Source organism: Triturus cristatus, chromosome 9 (genome assembly GCF_964204655.1).
Source record: "Triturus cristatus chromosome 9, aTriCri1.1, whole genome shotgun sequence".
NCBI lineage: Eukaryota > Metazoa > Chordata > Amphibia > Caudata > Salamandridae > Triturus > Triturus cristatus.
The window spans coordinates 1,172,217,439-1,172,239,086 of record NC_140592.1 but is presented as its reverse complement, the minus strand read 5'-3'; the positions used below and the strand labels follow the sequence as shown (position 1 = coordinate 1,172,239,086).

The 21,648-nt window shown below is 45.3% G+C and overlaps 1 protein-coding gene across 2 annotated transcripts in view; it reads left to right on the top strand.

Annotated features, from left to right (window-relative positions):
- The first annotated feature begins 374 nt into the window (after positions 1 to 374).
- Positions 375 to 21,648, top strand: part of LOC146799577 (lysozyme g-like) — a 51,124-nt gene continuing 29,850 nt past the window's right edge. The window contains exons 1-2 of one of the 2 annotated variants that reach the window (XM_085627156.1): positions 375 to 522; positions 926 to 997. In XM_085627156.1, the coding sequence (XP_085483282.1) occupies positions 441 to 522; positions 926 to 997 (154 nt within the window). In that variant the 5' untranslated portion in view covers positions 375 to 440. Of the gene's footprint in view, positions 630 to 925; positions 998 to 21,648 lie in introns of both variants that reach the window. The other variant, XM_085627157.1, reaches the window with a different exon arrangement.

Here is a 21,648-nt window from a genome sequence, read left to right as displayed (position 1 = left end):
ACACATTGTGATAAGAAAGACGACTGTTTAGCACAGTGTTGCAGAAGGTGATTTCCCTGTATCAAGGGGCACTGGCCTTTGTCCCTCCTTCGGAATTTCCCTGCATTTGCTGGGTTTTCTGATGTTATGCAACCTCCGTTTAAAGTAAAAACTACTGAGAAGTCTGTGTGACTCAGATGCCCACACGGGCAAACAAATATGTGAATACAGCCTTTCAATGCACGTGAATAGATGGTGCTCCCGCCCCTGGTCGCCTCTCTGCTTCTAATATCTGAAAGAGAAACCGTAGCTGAGGCTGTCTGTGCTCCGGCTGATAGCGCGATGCAGGCCACGGCACGACCGCTTCCGGGATGGGAGGGGCTGAAACCTTACTTCAGTCACAGGGAAATCGAAACCGAAAGCGAAGTATACCGCTCCTATAAAGCGGACCTAGAGACCACATGATCACGGACGAGCGTTCTAACCACAGAGGATCGACGCCTTCAACTAGAGCTGTTTGGCATACAGAAGAAGCTACCATGGGTGCGAGATCGCGTCCTGTTTTGCCCTATAACCTTGGCATGAATGCTTAGCAGCCTTGGAGGCTTGACTTTATATTATGACTTTTCACTTCTTAGGGGAGCTCCGAGGCATGTTTCCTGTGCGTTATGTACTAGATATCTGTGTGTTTTGTACCTGTTGTGTATGTGTAGCAGCTCTCCTTGAAGTGGCAGGCGTTCTTTAGTGTGTTATGGTGAGGGATGGATGCCCAGACTGCTACAGTTGTATAGTTTTATGTTTAGCAGGAGCTTCAAGTCATTTGGCACCCACCCATTCACACCCGTCAATCATTATGACAACACAAGTCAGACTTAAGATGTCATGTTTTCCAGTTTGTTCTGTATCTCACATGAAATACTCTTTTAACTCATGGTGTAACCCTTAGGTGACATCATGAGAGTGGAGACCTCTGGAGCTTCTGAGGAGACTGCGCGGCAGGACAGACTGACTGAGAAAGGTAAGCTGAACAGCCTTGCACACACACGCAGCGTTTGTTCGGCCTCGGAATGCAATTTCTCATTTAATAATAACTTCCCATTAACTGACTGGAAATGGTCTTTAGAAACAGACAACCCCCAGAATGGGTTTCCCCACAGTCATATTCAAAATATAGCCAAATATTTAAAAATAGCGAACCCTGCCCATGTCTGCCTATTTGTCATATTTTTGGTCCACCTATTTCGGGCAAAATGCTGTCCCATTTCCTACATATTAACTCTTCTCCAGAAACTCAGTGTGAACTTAATTAATTGCAGCCATTCCCAAAGTGTTTTTCTCCTTAGTATTAATTTCTGAGGTGCATACTCAGTTTTGTATTCGAAATATCCTATTGATCAATGATCTCATTATAGCAGACGAAAAGGCTTGTGTACCGACCGAACTTGGTCCCATCTCAGTGTAGCTGGTCAACTCTATGAATGCAGAAATCCTAAAAGTTGTGGAGGCCCTTGTGTTTCCTTGGTAACTGTAGGCACCCCATAAAATCCACAGGGTAAGGGTATCAGGCCCAGACAGCCTCGTGACAATCAAGAGCTGTTGGTGGGCTTCTACTTCCTTAGCTGTAAAAGGATCAAAATAAGCACTTCTAGTTTTAGGGCCTTATTATGTGTTTGGTTCCTACAGCAGCACCGGCACCGCTGTGCTGACAGGAGGACCCCGCCAAGCCCGTGGTACGACTGCTCGTCGGATTCTGAGCTGAATCTAGGGCGGGCGGTGCTGCGGTCGTTTTACAGCGGCGGCTGTGTTAGGCTCATAGGAGAGCCTTAACAGCAGACCACAGCCGTGACAGTGCCTGCAGCATGTTTGTTGGAAGTGGAGGTCCCTGTCGCTTACCGCCGCCACCAAATGCTGGCGTGCATCCCTGACCCCTCGCTTCAACGTTAGGCTAAGTAAGGACACCGTCTGAGATAGCCCTGCTTACCCCCTTAGTAGCTTGGCACTAGCAGCCAGGCTTATCTCCAAGGAACGAGTGTTCAGTATCTGCAACCACGCTCACAGTAGCTCCATGATGTCACCACAAATGGACTCCACATGAGTATTGATAAAATGAGTATAATCTTTATCTAAGAATTTTTACGATATGACCACACAATACAAAATCAACATATACGAATGGGTAGTATTCTTTCCGGGGGGTTGGTAGGTTCTAATCCCAACCACCGCTCTTAACCCATAGTTTAGCTCACTTCTAACCGTTTCCCAAAAGGTTAGGCAGGTCGTATTGGTAGAATATAGTATCACCAAGAAGAGAGACAAGGGAGAACTTGAGTCTTCTCTGACTCCCCTAACATACGTTTAAACTCACTACACAGAGAAGAACTACACACAAGACTTATTAATAACAGGTTATTATGATAGTAAGAGAGACACAATGCTATCCCTTCCTATCAAGAACCCAGAGTATTTGTCAGAAGGAAAAAAACATTATTCTTTTAATACTGCCCTCACACACCTTGCAGTGTCATGCTTCATCATTGGGCCGCATCAGACGCCCCCGTGCAGACCAACACAGAGGGCGGAGCGCAATGTTTTAAGAAATGAAGAATGTAGTGGTGAGGTTACAGAAAGATGGAAGGTGTTAACAAAGAACACAAATAGTGAAAACAAAAACAAAGCAAGGAAAATATTCCCTAAAGAAGGGACCCCAAAAGTGCAGACATATACACTAAAACTGCCTAGGAGGGGACTATCTTTAATTTTATTCCTGTCACCCCCTGGCAGGATTAAAAGTAATCTATCGGGATTGATTAGGGAAGGTAAAGACCCCTAAATCCCTGCTGCTTTTACCAACATGTTTCTGCCAACATCAAACGCTCACATGAGTCGTACTGGCATTCATCAGGGTGTTGGTCCCTTGGTTTTTTGGTCTACCCCCTATTTGGGGATTCATTACCTTCTAACGACAAACAGCCGTTTACCGTTTCCGTCCTGTACTCTGAACAATTACGTATTGGTAGAATCACACACGTTGCAAGAGGAAACAATACTGCAATGCGTAACAATATTCTTCTATACTGTGCAACAGAGAAACAATGCCATACGTACCGCCAAAGTCATGTACTTTGCAATTGAAGAAATAATGCAATGCGTATCACTACCAGCATGCCTTGTACTAGGAAGAAACAAAGCAATGCGTTACGCTACAATCCTGTACGGTGCAATGAAGAAATAATACACTGCTCCACGTTATACTCGGATAGTGTGCACTGAAGAAATAATGCAATGCGCCTTGTTACAATCAGGTAATATGCAAGGGAGCAATAATGCAGTGCGTAGTGCACCAAGCATAAAGTTCGTCATGCACAAATGAAGTCAGGCATGATACGACAGTTCGATAGTTCGTTAGCAGCAATAATGCGAAGTGTAATACAATAGTTTTACGTGCTCCGTTAACAGTGCCCCTTTATGGATCAAATGATGGCACAAAAAGTGCTGCTTCCCACTCTGGCCCCAGTTCTGCCTCGCCTTGTGTCAGCACGGGCCGGGATCCGAGCCGAAGCACCGGCTCACGCAGCTGACAGAAGTGGGAGGCCAAGAGAGTGTCCCTCCGGGCCCGCACCCCACCCCAGGTATTGATCTACGTTACCTGGGGGGGCGCGATCCCACTCTCCTCCCCGACATCAGCGACTTGGGCCTTGATACAGAACTCCGTCACAGGCTGCGGCGGGCTCGGGCCGGCGGCTCAGCTCTCCCGTGGCTGCCGGTCCGGGCTGTTGCACTTGACTCCGAGGGCCCAATGACTTGGCCCTCACTCCTGCGGTCTCAGTCCTCCCCAAGATCCGCTCTCAGCACTGTGGAGACTACTTTAATTCGGTGCACACCCTAACCAGGCACTCCTCACCAGCACCTCTGGTTGCATTTCGACATGCACAACGCGTGGCCGAGACTCGCCTCTTTTCTGGTGCGCATGATGATCCGGCGCTCTTTACCAACGCTCCGCTTGCACCTCAACACGCATCTTGCGTGTTCGAGCCTCTCCTCTTCTCCCAGTGCACACAATGTCCAGGCGCTCGGCACCAATGCCCTGGCTGCACCACGACAATCACTCTTGCGCGTCCGTGTCTCACCTCTTCTCCCTGTGCACACGATGTCCAGGTGCTCTTCCCTAACGCCCTGGTTGCACCACGACACACACTCTTGCACATCAGCGACTCACTCCTTCTTTTGGTGCCTACAAGGCCCAGGCGCTCTTCACCAGCACCCGGGCTGCACCACGACACGCACCCAGCCTGACCGAGACTCACTTCTTCCATTGGTGCACACGATGTCCAGGCGCTCCTCACCACTGCCCTGGCTGCACCACGACACGCACACTGCGCGTCCGAGTCTCGCTTCTTCCTTTGGTGCACACGAGGTCCATGTGCTCTTCACCAACACCCGGGCTGCACCACGACACGCACCCTTGCGCGTCTGATTCTTGCCTCATCTCCCTGTGCACACCATGACCAGACGCTCCTCATCAACGCCTTGGCCTGCACCATGACACGCACTCTGCGCGTCTGAGACTTAGCTTACTCCTGCTTGCCCACAATCACAAGGCACAACTTCTGAGGGTCTCAAGACGCAAAAAGCACACACACACCGCGTTGCTTGGGACTTCTCCGGAAACTTTTATGATCCTGTATTTGCAAACAGGGAGCCAACTCACCTCGGGCCCTTGGGGTTACAAGACACAGCACAAAGCACAGTCTTCTTCAAGCAGGGGGACCCAGCGCCTCCAAACACTGTCCCAACAGCCTCTTCCTTAGTTAGAACAGCAAACTGCAGACCAGCCCCAGATCACAAAGCAAGGCTTGGTCTATCCACCACAGTCTCTTCAGTTGTTCCTTCTTTAGCAGAGGTTCCTCTTCACCACAGAATAGGTCAAGCCTTTTCAGTCTCAATCCATATCTGTTTCATTCCAACGTTCAGGGGTTTCAGCTCTCATAGTTATACCCCTTAAAGTCTTTGAAGTTGTTATGTGCTCAGGGGTCCCTGACCTCTTCCTAAATCAGTTCTGGGTGTATCCTTCGTAGTGTCACCTCTCTCCCTTTGGTACTGGGGGTCTGGATCCTTAATCACTCAGCAGGAGATGGGTCAATTGGTTTATATCACCACCCCAGGCCTTTTCACCTCCGGGGCATCTCCTCCCCCTACTCTCCAGATGCAGGGCAGCCTGGTACCATCTCAACTCCTCCCTGGGTCAAGACCTTTCCTAGCTCCTCTCACCTTTCAGTTCCAGACAGACAATCCACATTTCAAAAACACACAGAAATGCTCAGAACACAAACTCAGTCACTTTCTAGAAGAGTGGTTTATAAACACACAGTCACAGAAAAATGCATTCTGACACTGTGAGTTCATACATACTAAACTTCACTTCTCCATTATAAACTGACAGGAAACTAGGCTAACAAACACAACACCCAGCCTCTCCCATTCTATCCTATGGACAGAATGGCATTTCAGCAGTGATAAACGAAGTGGAGAGTTTTTCACTGCCAGAACATAACACACACCTCAGTTTATGTTCAGCCTTTTACCCACACTGCACCCTGCCCAGGGGTTACCTGGGACCTACCACAGGGGTGCCCATGTGTGTGTAAAAGGGAAAGTCAGGCCTGACAAGTGGTTGCACTTGTCAGGACAACATGCTAACTTAGAATTCTGCGCACAGGCCTGAGTTCCCTTCTCTGTGCGCTCTTGCATTACTAGCCCTTGCACACACAGTGCACATCACAAGGGACTTTTACTAGTAAGGCAAACATACCAATCATGGACAACCAATCACGATTACATTTTACATAGGGAACGCCTGTACTTTGACACTGATCAGCAGTGGCAAAGTACCCAAAGCATTTAAATTGGCATCTCTAGGTCGGGAAAACGGCCTAGGGGGACAGCAAAAAGTTTAGGGAACTTTAACCAAAAAGGCCAAGTCCTACAACGTTCCTGCACAGTGAGGAATGCACCATGTTGTGCATGCCACACCGTACATGAACTGGGGTGCAATTCTAGGGTGGCACAACATGTGTCCTCCAGGAAGGACCACCAGGAAGGACCACTAGGCCCAGAAGAGAATGGGGGCCCAGTTAGGGCCCCCTTACTGCATCTCCACTGCCCTTTCCATGGCGGGCTCACCGCCATGAAATGGGCGGTGGAAATGCAACTCAGAATATGCTTGAGGGTGCTGCAGCGGCACCACCGGCATATTCCTCCATCTTTCCGCTGCGCCACCACCATGCAATCCTGGATCTAGGCAAATGCAACAGTCCTGTGGCGGTCCAACCACCTCACTCGAAATATGGCAGGCGGACTCACAGTGGTGGCGGTGGTTGGACCACAACCGTGAGTACAGCGGTACTGGGACCACCGTACTCATTATCAATTCCCTTTATATTGGTTGTGTATCCTAGTGCCAGGGTTGGTGTTGTGCATTGGCTGTGCTCTTGGCCACACATTTGTGTTCATGTGTCACGTCTTACACAGTGCAGGCCAGCCTGCTAGGAATGGTCTGATCCAGGGAAGACAGAGACAAGTGTGAACCTTCCTGTTCCATTGAAGAGGATGTGCGTCCAAATCCAGATACATAACATCTGCCAAGAAAGGCTACTGCAGAAAAGGGATACTGGCGAGCGTGAGAGAGAGAGAGAGCATCCTAGGGTGGTTTGTACGATAATCTTTATTATAGCGTTCTTAATATTCACATTGATCCTTGAAAGTGCTGAAGTCCCTAGCTAGATACAAGGTTGTGAAGCCCGGTGGCTCAAAGGATCTATAAGAGGAAGGCCACCTGACATTGAAAGCTTTCTTGGCTCCAAGAATGATCGGGGCAGAAGGTTTAGGAGACTGTTGTTGGTGGTAGATTCTTCTAAGTCTGAAACGCAGTACCAAGATCAGTCAATTAAAATACATTTGTCCAGTGCACAGCTGCTTCATCAGAAGCGTCCTGGTGGTTGTGGCCCAAGAAGACTGACATCAAGCAACGTCTATCACTGAAAGCTAATCAATGTCAAAGAGAAAGGTTTTTTAACTCTCTTTTGAAGATAGAGACCGAAGGAGCACAATGGAGGTTGACAGGGGTAGCGTTCCACAACTTGGTAGTTAGGAACATGAACGAACTGCCTCCCCGCGTGACCGTAGAAAATTTTGGGACCTGCATCAGCTGTAGATTATTGCACCTGAGTAATCTATCTTGTTTATAGGGTCAAGGGCCGTTTCTCAGATAGATTGGACCATCCCCTGCAAATTCTCTAAACACCAGCGTGATGGCTATGAATTTAATGCACTTAGTGACTGGCAGCCAATGTGACTGTTTCAGATTGGGGGGTAATAGATTGCCGGAGAGGAACTCTCCGGATAAGACATGCTGCTTCATTTTGAATAATCTAAAATCCTTGAATTAGAAAGGCAGGAATTCAACTCAAGACTATTGGCGTAATTCAGGCAAGAGGTAACCAGTGTGTGAACCAGCATTTTTCGTGTGTCCTCAGGTATAAGGAGCAGCACATTCTGTAGCGATTTTAGTTTGGAGAAACATAGTGACAAAATCTGCTTCTTTTGGGCAGAGAAGGAAAGGGCTGCGTCAAAGATTTGACCAAGATTTCTGGCAGAAGCAGTGGGAACCCGGTGGTGGGAGGTGGAAGAGAAGAACCACAAGAAACGAAGAATAGAACTGCTATGCAATTGGAGTTCAATTGAAGGAAGTTCCCATCAATCCATCTGGCCACTCCCTTAAGGCACTCCTTTTGTTGAGAGCAACCTCCGAATGCTCTTGAAACGATAATAGGAGCTGGGGTCACCAGCATATGATACCGCCTGCACACCATAGAATTCAATCAGGCCAGCCAAAGAAACCATATTCAGATTGAACAGAGTCAGGCTCAAAGCTGAGCCTTGTGGAACTCCATATAAAAGGGGTTTAGGGGCAGATGAAAAAGGGTGAAGATGCACCTGTTGAGATCTGTCTTCCAAAAAGTATTTTATCCACAAGAGAGCCTTGCCTTGAATCCCATCTTCTTTTAGTCTATCAAAAAGGGTGGCATGCCAGACTGTATCGAATGCTGCAAACAGATCCAGCAAAACCACCATTGCTGAACGTCCACCGTCTAAGTTCTCTCTAATAAATTCTGAGACCTCCAGTAACTCAGCTCTGAAGCTAGGAATAAAGTCCTGCCATGGACACCTGAGATGTGGGCTGAAGCAGATAAACTATGCGTACTTCAGCCAAAAACGAATGTAGGTAAAAATGGGTTTTAATATGGATGTGACCTTTAGCAGATGATGGGTCAGCATGGATCTCCTTTCTAATACCTCAGGACAGGAAATGCTTATTTCACGAGGCACACAGTTTACAGGTGAAGAGAAATGCTGAGTCTAAATCATAAACTGGAAAAAAAAATATGATGGCTCTTAAAGGCATCACAGTGATCATCAAATTGCCTTCTGTATTCCATTTCCTCAGCTCATTCTCCAGTCATAGCTGCTGACATCTCCAGTAATCCAATCCTAATCCTGTAATTAATGCAATTTAAAAACATAGGTTTGGAAAAACTATTAATGGCTGGGAGCCCAGCTTGTGCTTGAATTAACAGGTTTGACCTTCACAAATAACTGAGCGTTAACACTGCACGCTGTTATAGTTTCCCTTGGCTCCCAGGAGCTACCTGGGTGGAGGGAGGAAGCCGACTTATGTAGATCGCCTTCTGCTCTTTTACAAGTGTTTATGAGAGAGCACATTGGCATGTCCACGACTTAAAGTGACCATGATTTACAGTAGTCTTAATGACATTCCTACCACTACTTTATGAGTAGTAGTGTAACTGCATTCTCCATATACTAAGCTTATGATAGTGGAAGTGCCAGGGTGTGGATATTGTCGTGTCCATCTGTGAATGAGCGATGAACCAAAATCTGTGTTTCATATATTCCAGGCCATAGTTAGATTAAGAGCAGTACATCGTTTTGCTCGAGGGTGTAATATGGTTGCATAGCAAACCATACTTGAGAAATGTTAATGTTTTGAGGCATTGCATGATAACTATATTGCCTTTTGCAATTAAATTGAATATTTTTGAACATGTATGGTTTTGATCCTAGTCACTAACCACAAAGCCCCAATCAGTATTTTTAACTTCTTTGTAGCAATATTCGTCTTATTTCATCCATGCTCTCTGCCACATCCTTTTTTCCCCTGCCCCAGAAGAGCTAGGAACGTCCTTCAGTTCTACTAACCAGGTTTGGTGCAGTAGGGCATTTGCCCCATTTTTTTTTTTGGGGGGGGGGGAGATTTTATGTAGCCCGAAGGAGATTAAGTGATTTGCCCAGAATCACAGAATGTTGAGCGTCTCTGCCGAGACTCGAACCTGGTTCCCCAGTTCTGAGGTCGACCGCCCTAGCCATTAGGCCACATTCTCTCCCCAATACTTACTGGTGAAGACTTCACTTGTGTACAAAAGCCCATCGACACCACTGACCTAACGTCAGTGGGTATGGTAAAAACACCATGAACAGTGGACTCTGGGCACAGTGTATGGCATTCAACCATCCGCTATGCTACTTCCTTGGCAAATGGGGCAAAATGTATTAGCAATTAAAATAGCTAACCACCTCGACCACGAATAGAGAGTCGCTACTAGCAACTCTGTGTTATAGAGAATATACAACAGTAACCTTGTATTATGGTCCAATAGTGCCATAAATAAAACGTCTGTGTGGTTTGCGAATGTCACCAGAACCACAGGATTCATTTGTAGAAACATAAAATAAGTGTTCGACTTGACAGCCTTAGTGTGGTCTTCCCCCAAACCTTTTTGACTGCTGGCCTTCAATTTTGCTGCACTTTTACATCTGTTGGCCTTAGGACTCAGTGCACATTACGTCTGCTAACCAGTGCTAAAGTGCTTTTGCTCCCTTCCCTAAACATGATTTGATTGGCATACACCTAATTGGCATATTTAATTTACTCTTAATTCCCTAGTAGAGGCCTTCTAGTGGGCCTGCAGCACTGATTGTGCCACCCATTTTCAAACATATCTCAGGCCTGCCATTGCGGAGCCAGTATGTGCAGTTTTAAATTGCCATGTCAACCTGAAAAGATAAACCTATTGTCAGGCCCAAACCTTCCTTTTTAATACATATAAGTCACCTCTAGGGTAGGACCTGGACAGCCCAAAGGGCAGCATGTAATGTATTTAGAAAGCAGGACATGTACCTTTAAGTTTTACATGTCCTGGTAGTGAAAAGCTCGTAAATTCATTTTTCACTACTGCAAGGCCTCTATCTCCCATAGGAAAACATTGAGATTAACTTATTACACTTTAAAAGTGTAATTTCCAAATGGGAAGATATAACTGGTTCATGTTTAGTGTCTCTGGAATCCTAATTTATGGTGAAGTCGGGTTTTAAATTACAATTCTGAAAATACCACTTGTAGACAGTTGTAATTTTATTGCTGTAGCCACTTGGTGTCTGCAGTCTGTCTCTGGTCACGTGACTGGGTGTAGTTGGAAGTTGACCTTTGTGTACCACCTAAACAGCTACACACAATGAGAGCTTAGGTGTGACTGAGCAGGCTATCCTGACAGGATGGGAGAGAGGAGCTGGACCCAGGCTCACTTACACCTTAATAGGCTGTGTTCTGTCTCCACACAAAGGACTGCTTAGTTAGTCCTTGTAGTTAGACCGTAGCCAGAGCTGACCGGAAAGGACATCTGTGCACTTCAAAGATTTGTCTTTGAAATCTCCCTCACTTCAAAGGCATCACTGGACCTCAGACACTACCACTTCAGTACACATCTAGACCTGTGGATACTCTGCCAGGAAGAAGGACTGTTGTGCTGCTGAAGGAGTGACACTTTGCAGGACTGGGCTAGTTGGCTGGCCTCCTGTTCTGAAGCCTCACAGACATAACAGGCTTCCAACAACCTTGCATCTGCACCTGGACCTGCCAAGTGGTGCTGCCAAGTGGTGCCACTTGACAGTGTGCCTAAAGTGTGCACCAGTGGAACCGGTGCATCTTCTTTGCTGAGCGGCGCATCCCTGAGCCAAACCAACGCATTTCCTCGACTGAGCAGTGTATCCTTGAGCTGAACTGATGCATCGCCGCTGTTGCATGGATTGGGCCTGGCCCAGAAGGTTTGCCCTCACAGTCTTTAAAACTGACGCTTTGCAGACGGCGTGGTGCATCTCCGATCCAGGTCCTCGCATCTCTTGTCAACAGTAGTGTGACGACGCTGACCTGTGCATGGCAGCTTTGCAGCTCTCGAACCGATGCGTCGCCAGCTGTGTGCCACATCCTGGACAGCCAGACTTCTCATCACAAGCCCTGTCGACTAGATCCCAGACGATGACGCAACATGACCTTGCACCACAGCCTTGCTGCAACTTGGAACCAACTCGCTTCAACTGTGCAACGCTTCTTCGCCTCAGGATTTAAGGTCCTTTGTTCAAAAGGCCTAAGTGGGTACCTGTAGCCTTCCTGCGCTCTATCACGGTCAGCCTGAACATGTGACTTTGTCTCAGTCCGGTATGACGAGACATCCCTTGTTGTCTCTTTGTGCTTTTTGGTGCTATTTTACCCTAAAATTTTTAAATTCAATATTTTAGGTTTCCCTCATTGGATTTTTGTTGTTTTGGGCCTTGTTTTATTTATTAAAATGGAGTAAATTTTTAGGTCGAGCCTGGGCAGCGCGTGTGCTGGTCTGCAAGGCATGCTGTATTCGAGTATGGACTTGAAGCTGCGCCCACATTTTTCATTGGCTGGTGTCATTGACCTTTAGAAATGCTGGCTTCTGATTCGTTAATAGGCTTGTTAGTCCCTCCTTAGTACCGCCTTGTCTTAATTTGTAACCTCCCATGAGGACTGGCCCTTTTACCTCTGTTGTTACACAGCATGTCTTATTTTAATCTGTAAGTACTATTTTCTTTAATGAGTTTCTCCTATTGCAGGCACCACATGCTTTCCTGCAACATTCAGCGCGCTGTGCATGGTTTCACATTCTAAGCAGCCTGGGACAATGGCGGCTGCATGTTTGAAATGCAAGAGGTCTCGCATTTACAAAAGTTTGAGCTATTGGCATTGTAAATGACAATGCCTTTAATTTATGTGTTAATTATCAAAATAGATAAAAGGTATTGTCATTTACAATGCCAATAGCTTAAACGCACACAAATACGAGACCTATTGCATTGCCAATGCTTGTTTTAAACCTGGTTTGGGGTCTTTTTTTGCGGTGTGTGCACTGTTTGACTCTTTGAAGTGTTGCACACATACTTTACACATTGCCTCTAAGTTTAGCCAGACTGCTCTGTGCCAAGATACCAGAGGGTGAGCACAGGTTAATCTGGGGTTTTGCCTGCCTCTGACTAGGATTGTGGTTGCTGCTTGACCAGGGCTCTTACTCCAGCCAACCAGTAACCCAGTTTCTAACATTGGTGATCAGCGGTGAGGATAGGACTTGGGTTTGTGCAGTGCCAAACAGTAATTTGGTATACACTACTATCCCTTTTACAATATATCATTTATATATTTTAGATTACATTCTTAGTGCGGTACATAATAATAGTAAATAGAATGTTGTTTGGTTCTCGGTTGCCTTGTAAAAAGAATAGAAACATTAAATTATCTTATTTAGTAGTTAGCGTTGTAGTGTAGAGATATCGGTGCCTATTTACAATCTCCATTTTGTAGTACTTTAGTACTACTAGAATTGTACTACTAAAATGCCACAAAATTCTATTCACAAAACTATGAGTGTAAATCTCAACCTCTTCTATCTTATCTATGGCGCAATCTACGTCTACCACTTAGAAAATGTGAGAGGGACAAGGGAAGTGGCTGGAAAAAGGGACATACTTGCTAAATGGGAGGAGTTTACTGAGGAATAAGAAAGGGGTTAGAGAGAGGTTTAGAGAGGGACATGCACCCACCCACAAAGGAGAAAGGAGTTGGTCTAAGGACTAGGGCGGTCAACCTCAGAGCTGGGGCAAATCACTTAATCTCCCCGTGCTTAACAAAAATGAATGTATCCTCATGTAACACAACTGGTGCTCATGTAAAGCGCTCTGATACCTGATACCTTCTGGTCAAGTTCGCGCTATATAAAACGCTGTAAAAAGAGACCCAAAACCCTAGCAAGTTACTCCAGCTCAGAGCTGGAGTAAGTCCAGAACCACATATGGTCAACCAAGGGTATTCCAACACCCTCCCTTAGAAAATGAAGGAAGTAGGAACTTAAAATTAAACCCCATAGGAAATAATGTCAAATTAAATTAATTAAACTAGTCAAATATATAAATAAATATAATGTATTATTATAAAAAAAATAGATATTTATTATTTCTTGACACTAAGGGGCCGATTCTGATCCTGTATTTTTTTTTTCCGTAAATTTTTCCATACAAATCGTACAAGTCCCGTCCGACCCGTGAAGTACGATTCGTACGGGAAAAATACAACTCTTCCCGATCCGATTTGTACGGATCGGCCCGATCCTTACAAATTGGATCGGGAAAAGTTGTACCAGACGGACCCGGACACTTTTCCGTACAAATTGTAAAAATGCAGTCCAACCGTACTAGTATGATCCGGACCGGCTTTCCGATTTACGATTTGTACGGAAAACGTCCCGTGCACGGGGATTGCCATTACCCACTACGAAGCAAACTTTGTATGACTCGTATCCCGGGAAAAGTTGTTCCTGGGGTGCGAGTCGTACAGGGGTACGAGTCGTACAGGCATACACCCCTGTGCATTGTGTATGTACGGTGCGTATCCCAACATCGCGTACCCCAACATCTCATACCCCAACATCACATACCCCAACATCGCGTACCCCGTACCCCAACATCGCGTACCCCAACATCGCATACCCCAACATCGCGTACCCCAACATCGCATACCCCAACATCACGTATGTTGGGTACGCGATGTTGGGGTATGCGATGTTGGGGTATACGATATTGGGGTATGCGATGTTGGGGTACGCACAGTACATACGTAATGTTGGGGTACGCACCGTACATACACAACGCACGGGGTGTATGCCTGTACGACTCGTACCCCTGGGGACTCTGCTTTTACAGCTGTTTTTGGCTCCCATAAGAAAAGAGCCGTACGGAGTGCCGTAGGGACGAATCGTACTTGCTGGGCTGGAAACCGCTGCTTAAATACATACAGACGTCGCATGCAAGCTGTTCCGGATCAGAATCGTTGGTTTATTTTAGCTGTATGGTCTTTTGTACAATTTGTATGGAAAGAGGCTCTCTGTACGAATCGTACTTCCTAGGTTGTAAGAAAAGTTTACCGGGTACGAGTTGTACGGGAAAAACGCTCCATACAACGATTTGTACAGCCTTTTTCCTGGATTGGAATCGGCCCCCATATTGTAACTTTTTTGAATTTATAAATGAATGTAATGTTTATTATCAAAATATTAAAAAAAAATTTTGAATCAATTGTATACATCACGTTTAATAATTATTAATGCTAATTTAAAAAATGTATTTTGTTCCTTTAGGTGGGAATGTATTCTTTAATTTAAGCTTCAGAAAAATAATTTAAGTTTAATATATTTAAATGAATTAAAGGTTTAATTAAAATTAAGTTAAAGATGGTGTAGCATTCTTGTTCTATATACAAAATAAATATATAAAATTAATTAATATTAATATTTAACTTAAAAATATGTTTTGTGTTCAATACTTTAAAAAATAACTTTTCCGCTCCTTTTTCTTAGGGAAACTCCACAGTCATCGTGGAGATCTCACTGTGGTAAAGTATAGGGAAAATTAAAAACATTTATTAAAATTTATGATAAATGAGTAAAATTATTTTGTGTTAAATAATAATGTAAATTAATGTTCTATATTCATTTACATGTAGAGCAAAATAAAAAAGGTACAGCGCTAGTAACTTAGGGGCTCATTAGGATGGCGGGTGGACCTGAGTCCGCCCACCATCCCTGCGGTGTTGGGACCGGCTGCCAGATATGCTGTGGTCCCGCCCTGCGAATTAGGATGCGACCGCCACCATTGCGGTCGCATTCTGCAATTTAACATTGCGACGGTGCCTGCCACTTGGTGTAATAAAATGTAGGGGATACCATAGGTACCCCCAAGTGCACCCCACCTCCCCCAGACACAACAGGGGCTTGTAACGGGCCCCTGGATGCAATCCCCGCCAGCCCTTCCATGGCGGTGTTGCTGCCATGGAAAGGCCTTTCACACTCGCCATACTAATATGGCGGACGGTGCCTGCTAGGAAACACCAGCATATTCGTGCCCCTGCTCCGCCCGGCAGGCAATCGTGACGATTGCCACCAGCGGAAAAACAGCGGACGGACTTTCTATCTGCCGCGATACCCACTGTCATCATAATATGGTGGGGGGTAAATCTGATGACAATGGCGGAACGATTGCCTCCACCGTTCCGCCATTGTAATGAGCCCCTTGAAGTTGAATTAAATCTTTAATTAATTTAAATGTATGAAATTAAATAAAAATATTTTTCTGAAGTTTAAATAAAAAATAACTTCCAACCTGACGTAAAAAAAATTAAAAATATGCAGTAATGGGTATTAAAGTGATGTATGGGATTAATTAAAAGTAGTTTATAGTTAATAAAAATTAATTTGTCATCAATATATAAATTAGAAAAGGTTATTCAAATATGTTATAATTAAATAATAAATGTGTGCTATTTTTAGATATTTTCTTCACATTAAATTATAATGAACTTATATTTTAGCCACTGGTAAGTGCTCAGGCCGCAGTCCCATTTTATTGTTAATTTGCATACCATGCCACCTCAGTGTAGACCCAGCCATATGCAAATCAGTTTTGACCCTGCTCCAATGGGAACAGTCCAGCCCAAGCATGAGACCAGGTCCTCCCTGAACCGGAACACAAGCAACACAATACCGGTTTCACCCTTATTAGGGCTCATCAGTTGGGTATAGCTTGGCTCCAGTTGCGCATGGGCATACTTGTCCCACTTAGGGTATCACTAAGTATGTCTGGTTGCATCCGCTTCCTTTGATGCACCTGCTGGCAAAAGCTTCTATTTTCTTGCTGCCAAATGATTTTCTCTTGCAGCAAGTGCCCCTGCCCCATCGTTGATTACCCGCCGTAACTCCTGCTGGCATTCCCACTACCTGACACTGTTTGATGAGGCCAGATAGGGGACCTGTGCCTCTCTTGCTCTCCTGGTCTTCACCTTAAAAAAGCACGGTGGGGGCAGTGGGTTTGAAGGAAGTGTATTGTTAGTACCCTTGTACTTTGGGAGCTGTTAACCGTCCTAACAGGGCCTGAAAGCATTGGCCCGAGGGCTACAAGGGCAGGAGAGTTTCGGCTGTGGTCCCTGCCAGTCTCGGGGGCCACTTGCAGGCTACCCTACCTTTAAAGGTGGGACAATTAATATTAGCTACAAGGAACCCCGGGGCGTCTCGGCTCCATAAGGGCTTCCCATGAGGGAATGGGAAATTCCACTTTGGTTTTCTCAGTCACTACTGATTCTTCCGGATCGCTGACACTGATGGTGACTCTCTCCACCAGCATAGAAATGGTGATGTCACACAAGCATTACTTACTAGCAGATTGGACTACAGCAACGCCCTGTATGTAGGCATGGCAGACTACCTCTTCTCACGCTTACAGGTGCTACAAAACGCGCCTGCTAGGCTTGTATGCAATAAAGGTAGATTTAGCTCTGCATCTGCATGCATGAAAGAACTCCATTGGCTACCCATGCGCCAAAGAGCAAGGTTCAAACTGTTGAGTCATGCGCATAAAGCACTGCACAACGTTGGACCTAAAATCCTTCAGAATAAAATTGAATTCTACATCCCCACAATATGCCTGAGATCAAGACACCAAGCATTAGCTAGACCCAAGCGCATAAAGAAAGTCAGAGCCGGCGGCCGATCATTCTCATACCTGGAAGTTAAACACTGGAATGAACTACCGCTGAAACTGCGCCTCTCCAAAAACTATGCATCATTCAGGAAACAGCTAAAAACGCACCTTTTCCGGATGTCATAAGTACAAGTAGTTGAAGACCCCCAACACAACCTACCACATGTTCCGCTAATTAGTGCCGTGATATCCGTCAGGATGAATGTTATGCTCTACAAATACAAATACAAATGTCTTTTTTGAGATATCGCAGCCCATCAAGGACGGACTTGTTTTTGCTAAGGATTCTTGAATGCATTTCAGCTTCTGGTGATGCTGCATTCGCCTCTTTAGCAGGCAATGTACTATGAAGGCCTCAGTTTCCTCTTGTCCAGCCCTGGAAGTCTCCTGACCGAGGAGCTTTCTGGCAGCATCCATGCCCCCAAAAGCAGACCACCTCCTTGCCTGCATTGCCCACTCACCCAGGCTTTCCACCACCTCTAGGCTGTATGTAAGATGACCAGTCCAGCAGAGGTCTAGGGAACCCCATTCATTCAGGGCCCACTGCAGGTGCACCCCTCTACTGGTCCTAAGAGGGAATAGGTATTTTCACTAGCCCTGGAGATAAGAGTCCAGGAATACACAACCTCAACAATTCTAGCCCTTCTTCTTCCCGTCCCTATTCTTCTCAGTAGTTCTGCCCTGTTACAAATAAGTTAAAACGTTTTAAAACATAGGAGTTGCCAACCAAAACCAATGATCCCACTTCACCCTTCCATCTGTAACCAGCACTTCCAGGGATCAAACCACAGGCTGTCCAACGCCTTGCACAGTGTTCTGGCAAGAACTCCAAATGGCAGGCAAAAATAAAGGCACACTTTTCTTTTGAGCTACGCGCTGCCGACTCAGGCCTGGTTTCATCTCTCTCTCAAACGTCAAAGAAACCCTCATATGGTGGCTGGAGCCAGAGGTAGGCGTGTCCTCCCTTTGTCCCATGTCTCATCATGCAAGCTTCTCTAAAGTGAGGTGCTGCTAACACCCATGGAGATTCTGTCACTACCCTCTTCTTCTACCAGAAGCTCAAAGAGCTTTGGTCTGTCAGCTAGGGGAGCGGAGCAATTAACCCTCCCAGCACGGCAAACCAGAGACTCAAATCTATTTAAGACTGTCTCAGAGAAATGGGCATAACCTATAATTAAGGAAAAGAACTCTTGTAGAGTAGACACAGACTCTGGATATGAGTTTTTGACCCAGCATTTGCCATACAAGAAGAAGTCCATGAACCTTGCATATTGCGCTGATCAAATGTTATATTTGAGGCTCACTTTATCCAAAGTGCTAAACAATATAGAATTGCAATACAGCTGCAATAAAAGTAAACATTCTTTTAGGATTTGCAATTGAATTGTAAGGCTTTAGCAGGCCACAGCAATATAGTCTGGATCTCATCTACTCAGGCATCTACCTTTTCCTGCCTATATCAGGCTGTGCGAGACATGAAGTCATTCTCACAGCCTACTCGTGTGTGTGCAACCCGCTCAGGGACATTTCCCCAGCTGTACACAACCCCTGATATTATTTCGAAAGGTTGCAGCTCAAATCTATTTTTAACAGGCGCATTATGGTGAGCTACCTACTATTTGGGAGTCTTACAATATTTGTCCAAAAGCTAGGACGTTGGTAGGGTTTCACTGGTTAAAATCCAATTTCCTATATAGACTATCAGGCCTGGGTGCTTTAAAACATTTAATTGATAATTGATTTTAAACAATCAACAAATGCCACTTCATTTAGTAATGCTGTTTTAGTTTCCTCATTAGCTTCACATCTCTGTGTGAAAAGGTTGCAGCAAAGTGAGTGAGGTCTTTGGGAATCTGGGCTGAGTTCCATCAAGCTAAGTAGTAACCTCAGCCATATGCATCTGCCCTAAATTCGCCTGTGTTGTCTCCTTCCACGACTCTTTTAAATCTATCCTCTCATCTCGTAGCGTAGAAGTTACCTTGGCTATAAGTAATGGTGGATACCCAAACAGATAGCTCATCGGATGATGGGCGATAAACCTGAGAAGTGTATGAGCGAGTAGGGCCGAGATTAGGCGAGTGGTGGGATGGAGGAAGGGTATGGTATTTATTTATAGTCTGATTGCTTGAAATGGAAATAGGAAGATGTACCTACACTGACCTTTGCCCTCTGCCCCTCCCACTGCAAACAATGTAATGTACATCAACCTGCACCGACTGACCTATGGAATGAAGGCCCGGCTGAGTTACTTATATAATGTTCTCTTGTTAGATAAATGAACTCAACAACGTAGATTGTGTTGTGTAGTTCAAAGAAAGTCCTCAAATAAATTGGTTTGTTGTGATTGTGTGTACACCAGACAGTGTACCAATAAGTGACCTCTATTCTTTTGCCTAGAGGTAGGTCCTTAAAGACCTTGATGTAGTGGATGTGGAACAGTTATTTAACTATTATCAGATTATTATTCCAACTACCTGCCCATTGTGCAACTATTACCTCCTGCACAAGATAGAGCAGCTCTATATGAAACATAAACAAATTCATTAGACATGTGTTGTTACCCTCCTATTGCCACATTCCAAGTAATTATTCTCTAAAATTGTGTTGGGGTAGACCATTGCTTATATTACTGTTCTGCCAACCAGATAATTAAAAATAGAAGGAGGAGTGGTTGCTGTGTTCGCCTTACAGCCAACATGTTTCTTGCATCTGTGCCAACATAGTCCTATGCATTTGTCAGGGCTTCAAAAGTGTGCGTGGGACATTCATTCGATGAAATAAACCATCTATTTTTACGGGCAATACTCAATGGTTGAAGAAATGATGACTGAATGTCATAACTCTGTAGTCAGTGGACATGTCTATAACCAATATCATCGCCTAGGTGGCACGCTCTAATGTGATGTGCTTTCATAAGAAATGGGTTATGCCATCAGGTGTGTTAGTTTGGCATTTGTGGTTGCACTATAAGCTAAGTTAGTTCACTGATGGTTGGCTCACTGATGCTGGGACCAGATCCAGTTGTTAGACCAAAAAAACACCAGTATGTAAGTAGGCATTAACACTTTTAAAATGGGACCCCTACAAGGTTACCAACAGCGATCACCACTCACTGTCTTGTCTTTCTTCATACATCTCATGCAGGTGAATAGTGTTTATCAAAGAAGTCATCCTCTCTGAAGCTTTAGCATCAATACTTCAAGGGCATTCCCGTGGGATGCTGATGCTGACACAGTCTGATACCACCAGCAAATCTCCCTAGTTACAGAACTGAAGGTAGAGGGGCATAGATATCAATGATCATTGTGAGGGTGACTAAAGGGTAAAGTACTATTATCTCTCACATGAAAGCAGCCTGCTTCCATGGTGATGCCCATCTAACTTTCATTCTGCCATGTTTGCCCTTCTTCACCATGAGTTAATGTTTTTCTTGTTTTTATTTTCTGGGATGCCCTTCTACTGCCCTTGCTTCACTCTACTGTTTTAGTGGTAGGCCCTGGTTTCTCCACTTTCACTTGATTTTAATTTTTTTTAATTTGTTTTTGGTGTGAGAGGGGTGTTTCCTTAAGGCCCGCTGCCATGATGTATATTCAGACACTGTGCTGATGGGGAAAAGGTCGGTAATGAGTTGTCGGAAGCCTATCAGCTGCGTATCCATAATTCGCGTGACAGCGGCTCCCTTTCTGGTATGGACATGAAGCAACCATGAAGCAACCATGAGGAACGAGTACTAAAGGGGCACTTGATGCTCGTTTTGGGGCCATTGGTAAGGATGGCCCCATGGTACCAGAGGTAAAAGCCCGCGTTGACACAATTGGAGCCCGGTAACCACTGTGTGCCCTGTAGCCTCCAGTATTTCATATGCACTGAAATTATTATTAATTTTTTTAATTCTTTTTATTAACAAAGTTAAAGAGACCATACAGTACAAAAGAGTGCCAAAAGACCACAAATGGAGAGACCACAGTAATCAGAAGAGAAATAGATATGAGGGAGAAGAAAGACAATATCACATTACTCATACAACCCGCATCTATGTGCCCACCCCTAGTTCTCTGTATTTTCGCCTTGGTGCCCACACTCTTTCCCATTTCTTGGCACATCCCCTGCTTTTATAGACAGTTTCTTCAGCACGTTGGCACCAGTCCAGGTCGCGTTTCCAATCTTCCAGCAGCGGAGGTGCCGACGCCCCCCACCCCCTAGCAATGTTACACTTCGCAATCCTGGCAGCCAGGGCCAACCATATCCCCACATATCTGGACCAGTCAGTTTCGCCCTTTATCATCAGCAGAAGCCACTTCGGCTCCAGCAGAACCGTCTCCCCCACCACCTCCGACATAACATCAGTAACGTTCGTTCAGAAGTGAACTATCTTAGGGCATTCCCATAGGATATGCAGGAAAGTACCTTCTTGCTGACACCCCCTAACACACTGTGCCGACGGGATCTTGCCCCATGTGTATAGGTGTGTGCGAGGGTAATAGGTGCGGTGTAGAATCTTCAGCTGTATTAATCTAAACCTGGAGCGTATTGCCATCTCCCTAGGGCTCTGCAGTGCCGCCTGCCAGTACTCGTCGTCCATTCTGCCAAGGTCTCTGGCCCAGGCATCTCGGGTAGTCAGGGGGTCTGGTATGTTGTTGATTAATTTACGATATATCATGGATGTCGGTTTCTCAGTGATGGGGTCGAGTAGCATCCTATCTTCTAGCCGGGAGT